At 34.5% G+C, this 7,543-nt stretch overlaps 1 protein-coding gene across 1 annotated transcript; it reads left to right on the forward strand.

Moving 5' to 3' along the window:
* Positions 1-916: 916 nt before the first annotated feature.
* LOC120338184 (carbonic anhydrase-like) lies at positions 917-5,670 on the forward strand. Its single transcript, XM_078116725.1, has 6 exons — positions 917-1,036; positions 2,129-2,170; positions 2,391-2,558; positions 3,010-3,257; positions 4,025-4,258; positions 4,552-5,670. The coding sequence occupies exons 1-6, from the start codon at positions 994-996 to the stop codon at positions 4,741-4,743; spliced, it is 927 nt and encodes a 308-aa protein (XP_077972851.1). The 5' UTR covers positions 917-993; the 3' UTR covers positions 4,744-5,670.
* The last annotated feature ends 1,873 nt before the right edge of the window (positions 5,671-7,543 follow it).

Genomic DNA, 7,543 nt, shown 5'->3' on the forward strand with positions numbered 1-7,543 from the left:
CATTATCTTACCAGAATTGAATGCAAAGACGTTCTAACCCGGTGTTTCAATTACCCGTCACGTGTATATTATGAAAACATATGTTAAGATCTCCAACTGAGAAAGAGATTTTAGTTTTTAATCTCGTTTTTTAATTCACCGCTTATCCCAGTATTAATATTACAACAAGTAACGTCTGGGGCGTTTATGACTGTTTAAGTCTCGTATTATAGTGTGCAAGCAAGCTGTCACAATAAAGTAAATTTATAATACACGTATATGTGAGCGCTTGTTGCGGTCACCTAACGCCGTTCTCGCGATAAATAGCTTTCTTGAAGCGGTAGGATTAGTTGCGTCTTGGCGGCATGCTCAATAAACCGCTAATGTTTTTTTTTTATTTTTTAAAGGATTAAATAGACGCATTTTGCGAGTTTTAATGATTAAAATTTTAGCGAGGTTACTAAATTTTTTATAACAGTTCATCGGTACAAGATCGACAAAAAGCTAATCGCCCATATGGCAAGTTATAAACCAGGTGTATACGTTTCAATAAGACTAGTTATATCTTTAGACTTATGAAATATTTGTGCTCTAATCCTTCAAAATGGGATTGACTTGATTTCAGATGTGTTCACGTTTCAATCAATACGTTAAGTAGGTATAATGAGCTTTACGGAGTTTTATACGCAACGAAGCAATCTACGCCTTTATAAGAAACAGAAAAATATGTTTAGACCGCATACACACATTGTGAAAAGAGGAGTAGATTCGGATGTTATTGTTGGGAAATGAGTCAATCAAAGCCATAGAGAAGCAAAGAATTATAACAGTGAAAATAGCAATGAAGAGAACTTTTGATCACGCAATCGCAGTAGAGTGTTAAGAAAGTCAAGAACTTTTATGAACGAAAAACGAACAAATGCCAAATATAAATTATCCTTTTTTAACCTATTTTTCCAGTTTTATGTTGAAATAGTATAGAAATTTAATTTCTCTTTTTGAAACGCCGAAAGAATGGATTTCAAAATTGTTATTACTGTTCTATGTTGTGTTGTTGGTAAGTAAACATTTTGTTTTAAACATATTAGAATTATCGATTTCGTGGGAGATACACCTCGCAACTTCTGGGCACGAAATTTTGTTTATTTAGTGCTTGATGCATACTTTCCAAAAACTCTGTGTCCGCGAAAATGAACAATATGAATTGTATTTAATTCGCCATGCAATTGTTCAAACTAAATCCCACATTAGCAAGCAGACTAAATTCGGGTAATGATTGATGTAATTTATAAAGACTTTTTTTCGTTGTCAAGTACCATAGATATACGTGATATGTTTCGAACGAAAATTTTTGATTTTGGTCGGCGATCGATCAACTCAGTTGACCCGTGGGAAGCTTAGATAGTCCGGTATGTGGAGGGATTATATTACTTATCTCACAGTTAGTTATTTTTTAAAAAGGGTTCTCTCTAATACAAAAATGTCATCTTTCCAAGGTTTTAACAAAACCGTGACATGTGTCCGGTGACGTAAAAATGCTCTCGTCGTCAGCTAATTCTGTCTTTCTAAATAATAGCAGCAATTTATACTGAGCAAACAGTTGTAATTTACGAATATCTGACCTGTGATCGTCCTTCCACTGAACAAATTGGCGTATTCAGACGGTGAATCAATGTCAATGAATGTTTGCTTGGTTTGTGAAGTAAAATTACCAATCCTTTGCAACAGGGATTTCCAAAATGAATCGAATACATCTAATTTTCATTAAATAAAACACTTTTGAATTTAGGATAGTTTTATTCAAAAATTAGAGATTTTCGGCCGTCAGACAAGACAGACAGATCAAAATGTGCGATATCTCTCTGATAAAAAACAACACAGAGAAAACATTGACCTTACATAATTTGAGTCGTTTTAGATATGATCAACATGAAGATATAGCGATTTAAGTAATTTCTCACATGAACTTGCCCCCAATTTAGATTGTGTTCAATATTCCATATTCAAAAATATTATTCCAGAATGTAATGGGAATAGTAAAAAGTCGGTTTTGTCCCTTCCTGCTTAGCAGTAATATTACTGGTGCCAAGTCAAACTCACAGTATATTTGAAATTGAACTGAATATAAATGTTTGTAACCCTTTTGCAGTTTTGACAGAGGGAGCAACGTGGGACTACAGCGCCGAGCACGGTAATTATTTCTTTCATGTTTAACTACTAATAAGTTAAATAGTTTAAATTATAACTAATCGATAACACACAGAAACTACCATTTTTCGTATGAAAATTATTCTGCTAGGTCTATATTAGACTCGTTCATATTTTGTCAACCTAACCATAAGCATGTTCTGTGAAACATGATTAACGAGTGAGTTTGTTCAAATTAACATTTTTAATACATAAATATTTAGGACCGTCTAAATGGGGAGATGATTATCCAACATGCAATGCCAACAGTCAATCTCCAATCGACGTTGTCGGTTCAGTGGCTGAGATCGACCACGACCTTGATCTCGTTGACAGACGATTGTTCTGGAATCCTCCCACTGCAATGTCTATTGCAAACAACGGGCATGGTCGTAAGTTGAATTTATAAATATTAATTGTATACAATAGGCAACAACAATTTAGGATTATAAGTATGAAAATCGACCTTCCGGGCGATTTTATTACTAGATCAGCATTCCTGAAGACCAATGTCCGATAATCCGTTCAGATATTTCTGGAAAGGTTACTTGAAGGTCAACAAAGTCGTTTTCTTCCTTAATTATAAATAGCCATATTTGAATTCTTAAATCTGTAATATCGCTTCCAAAATTCCAGAAGTTACAAAATGATACAAGTACAGAAAGTATATCCTAGACTTGTGGGGTCAATTACACACTGCGCCCCTTAGTGACAGAGAGGTTTATACAAATATCGGTGAGGTACCTTTGAATGATAGATACAAGTAAGGCCGTCCTGTCATACAACAAATGATCTATCTTAATTCAAAAAATATAACATAACAATTATTTGCTATTTTTTCAGTTGTGTTCAACATCGAAGGAGGTGCCTACGAGATTAATAATGATAAACTTCTGCCGTTCACTGCTGTTTTAGCCCAATATCATTTCCATTGGGCAAGTTCAAAAACCACAAAAGGCTCCGAACATTTACTTAACGGAACCCAATTCTTCGGCGAATTGCACGCGGTACATTTCAACAAGAAATATGGCGACATCGGAACTGCCATCGACAAATCTGATGGACTTGCCGTTTTCGGATGGTTTATTGAAGTAAGTTTTTTTTTTACTCAAGATTGCTGGAACATGGGTAACGAACTCTTAGAAATATTACTTAGAAGAGTTACAGCCAATTGCTGACGCGATTATAAATAATCTAAAATAAAGTTTAAATTTGTTTGTCAAATAAGAGTAGCCTACTAAAGTAAGTAAGATTCGATCTTACCCAGCAGACTTTAAAATAATCAGTAATTAAACGCTTAAAAATACTGTTATCGTCGTGAAAATAGAAAAAAAAACAGAAACTGCCGGGAAATAGATAAGTTGTTTTTCTTTTTGATAGCTAGTGACTCATTCTCGTGAAATATGATTGCAAAACAAAAATGAATGAGTCAAAAAAAAAAAAGATAAAAATCTTTATAAATCAAATAAATCTTTAATATGAAACGTTAAAAAAACTGTCTGCTATTGATTTTAAATATGAAACAAAATTTCTGTATCATAAGCAGATAATTAGCGCTTTGGTTTCAACTATTTTGGCAATTTGCACATTCTAGGCTATTCATTATGCTCACCACCAAACACATGACGTAGCATATTTGCAGGTTCATCCTGAACCACAAATCGAATATGCTCAGAAATATGGTGGCTATACATATTGCATACACGTCAGTGACTTTTTGTTCGGAGTTTGCTGAAAAGAGAGAACCACATAATGAAAAATATTACCTAGGATTTAGCTCCATTATTATCGACCGAATTTTGCGTCGCAATTGAGGGTGTATTTCTGTCCAATAAAAATGTATCATCTTCATTTTCAGGTCGGATATCCACAACCAAATCTCGATTTTTCAAACTTTTTGACTCTCGCACTTTCTGGAGCAAAATACGGTCAAAATTCAACCTCCATAGCATCCCTGTTTTCCCTCGAAACCTTCCTTCCACCCGGTCTCGATGTCTACTACCGTTACCAAGGCTCTCTTACGACACCTCCCTGCCATGAATCTGTTACATGGACTGTTTTCCAAGATCCAATCTACATCCACGAAGACCAGGTACGACTAATTTATTTTTATGGAAAACGTCAAGCAGGAAAATGTGGTATGCCTTGTTGATGGCACAAGTATTTAGGCACCCACTGGTCTAACTGACTAGTACGTAACAAACTTGTAAAATTCGGTTTGCCTTAATCTTATCATGGTCCTTCGTAGTGACAATTGTTATAAAATAGTCAGAACAAATTTAAAGCATCCCAAGCGAACAAACCAATGAATTTCATTAAAATTCGTCACATAAAAGGCTATTTTCATCATCCTAGATCTTTTTCTAAAACTCTAATTTCTTGCAGGCCGAAATTCTGGCTACTATGTTTTACGAAGACGATGGAAGCAAGGTAATGAAGAACAATTACCGTCCAATTCTGCCACTCAACGGTAGAAAAATCACAACTCCACCGCGTCTCGTAAGGTCCGGCGCTAGCGCTGTCAGCCCCACCATTATAGCCAGCTTGTTGACATGCATCATTGGTTATTTCATGTAGATTCTGCAACAACAAACAATAATAATTAATTCAGAACTGGACTTGGAATGATACATGAAACCATACACTTTTTCATTCAAAATTTGAATTACCCTCTTTATTAGTCAACAAAAAAATTACATTCGCATCTGTCCTTGTTGATTGAGCAAGCTTCGTGATTTTTAATCGTAATCGTTTATTGCAAACTGTTATAATATAAAATTATTTTTCGAACAACACACTTTGCGGGTAAAGTTAACAAAACAGACTGGTTCGAAAAAAAAAAGACTTTATTAATCAAAGAATGTGATAATCTGTATCTTTGTAAGCATCCGAGTCCTGTATGACGATGCTGCAGCTCAAATTTTTAGCACTTCAGTACCCATGATTCCACTGCCGATTAGGTAATTTTGTAGAAAAAAACGTCGATCTTTATATCTAGAAATATACCAATTCAATTTGTTTTGTTGTCTGTTGCAACTATTTTACATGTGGTAAAAAGTAGTACTGGTATAATGTAACGGAATAACACATTTATAAGAACCGAAGTTACATTTTGTGTTTTGCTTTACCTCAGCCTCGTTGCTTCATCGTAAACAATACCTACAAATGCCATTTCATTTTGTTAACTTACCACTTTAAAACTGACTGTTGGGTATTATATATATTACATCTATATAAACCAATTCAATTATTTTATTGTACAGTTGCAACTATTTTACATGTGGTAAAAAGTAGTACTGGTATAATGTAACAGAATTACACATTTATAAGAACCGAAGTTACATTTTGTGTTTTGCTTTACCTCAGCCTCGTTGCTTCATTGTAAACAATACTTACAAATGCCCAATTCATTTTGTTAACTTATCACTTTAAAACTGAAGAACTTGATATATATTTCGACTGTTGGGTATTATATATATAATATATATATATAGGGAGTATAAAGATCAATTTCTTCATATACATTTTAGTAAGCTTAGACAGCGTGGCAGGTAGAATAAATGATCGAGAGTAGTCCCTGAGTCTTTTCCGACATGACTCCAAGCTTCCTTCTCAGAGGCCAGAGATGGCGAACCGTTTTAATGAATGGGTCAAAAATATTAATTGTGGTAAATAAGACCTTGGGTCATAGTTATTTAATCAGAGTTTGCATCCATTAGATCCTTGCGGTTGCATCTTCCCAATAATTCTTGTGATCTTTGGTTAGTATTATGTAGTTCTTTTGCTTCTCATGCAACGCTTGTATTAGGACTGAGGCGATTTCTGGTACTCGACTCTTAAATTCGCAAGCATACCATTTATAATTCTATGGCAACATTTGGCACTTTCAAAAAGTTCCGAAGGAAATTCCAGTCGGAGGTAATTATATATCTACTAGACCAGGGCTTCCCAAACTAGGGGCCGCAAAACGAATTCTAGGGGCCGCAAAGAGAACACCAATTTTCCACAAAGTACATATATCAATTGTACTTTTACAGACTCCTGATTCGATATACAGTTAATAGAAACAGTAATTAATAATAGTTTCTCTCGAACACTAGGGCTAATTTTTTGGGGATGTAGATGATAACAAGATTTTTTAATATACAAAATATGAATACCGATTTTATTCACTAATTTAATAGGTTACGTTAACGTTCACGTTAATAGGTTAAATAAGTTTAATTCTGAAAATTTGGGTTTCTGTAGATAAAGATTATTTTTTCTTGGTTCAAAAAGCGTTGTGTACCCCATCCCCATTGCGATTTCGTATTTAATTAAATCAGGCTTTTCTACCATGACCTAATAAATGTGATTTTACTGACTGTTGTTAGGTTTAGTTTGTTCGTTTATATGAAACTCATTGCAAAAAAAAGGTTATAGCACCATCACGAAATTTTGCGACGGCCTAGCTAAATTGAGACGACGCACTTTCATGGGACTAGGTAAAAAAAAATGAGCTATCGACGAAGTCTTTTTTAAGGGAAGCGCTTATGTTAATATCATTTTTGAAGTCCAGGCTTTGTCTTATTTTTTGGGAAACACGGTAGAATCCTCGCGCTTGCATAACAATACATATTCTGATCGCAAGACCCGATTTGCGTGCTCGCATAACAATGCCGAGTTTAACAGCTAAGCTAGCGGTTCCGGAAGGCGATTTACTAAGTGCGCCTCAAAACATATCACATATTTTAGTATTCTAAATGTTTTATTGTTTCCTATTATGCAAATGATGTGCATATGAATAAAATTCATTTTACCGTTCTCTGTTGTTTTCTTTCTGTTACGTTGGGTATATTGTTACATAACGGGTAAACCTTGCATGCTGCAATTTCGTAGGTCGCAGTTTATTCATTTCTGAACCGAGTTAGCGTACATGAGTGAGTTTTAAATATTTAAAAAAAAACTTAAAAAAAGGGGTTAATTTTTTTCTTTTATTCATTAGGCTTACATGTTTATAGGCCTCCATGCATTGTTGCCAATGGCCGCACGTCGGTATACTATAAACGTCCGTATTTCTAAGATTTGTCCTTATTTTGAAGGTCTTTGTCATAGAAAATATTTTCGTCCTTATTTCTAAGAAATGTTCTTATTTTGACATGTGTCCTTATTTTTGTTTTATTTTAGAGGTAGAAGTTCTTATGCCGGGCACTTAGATTCGAATGATTGATTTGCTAGAAATGATATTTCAGAACCTACGTGCATTCATGACGTAATGACAGCAATTAATAGTCACAATGACAAAACAATATCCTACCGGCATAGATCAATTCGTGTAACTTGAATCAAAATCCAACTTAGAAGTGAGATGGAACAGATAGTTTAGAACAATAAAGAA

The sequence above is a fragment of the Styela clava genome, chromosome 10 (genome assembly GCF_964204865.1).
Source record: "Styela clava chromosome 10, kaStyClav1.hap1.2, whole genome shotgun sequence".
Classification (NCBI taxonomy): domain Eukaryota; kingdom Metazoa; phylum Chordata; class Ascidiacea; order Stolidobranchia; family Styelidae; genus Styela; species Styela clava.

Coding starts and splice junctions, on each gene's coding strand:
- LOC120338184 (XM_078116725.1), top strand. CDS start 994: ATGGATTTCAAAATTGTTATTACTGTTCTATGTTGTGTTGTTG. Junction 1,037..2,128: donor TGTTCTATGTTGTGTTGTTG/GTAAGTAAACAT, acceptor ACCCTTTTGCAG/TTTTGACAGAGGGAGCAACG. Junction 4,259..4,551: donor TCTACATCCACGAAGACCAG/GTACGACTAATT, acceptor AATTTCTTGCAG/GCCGAAATTCTGGCTACTAT.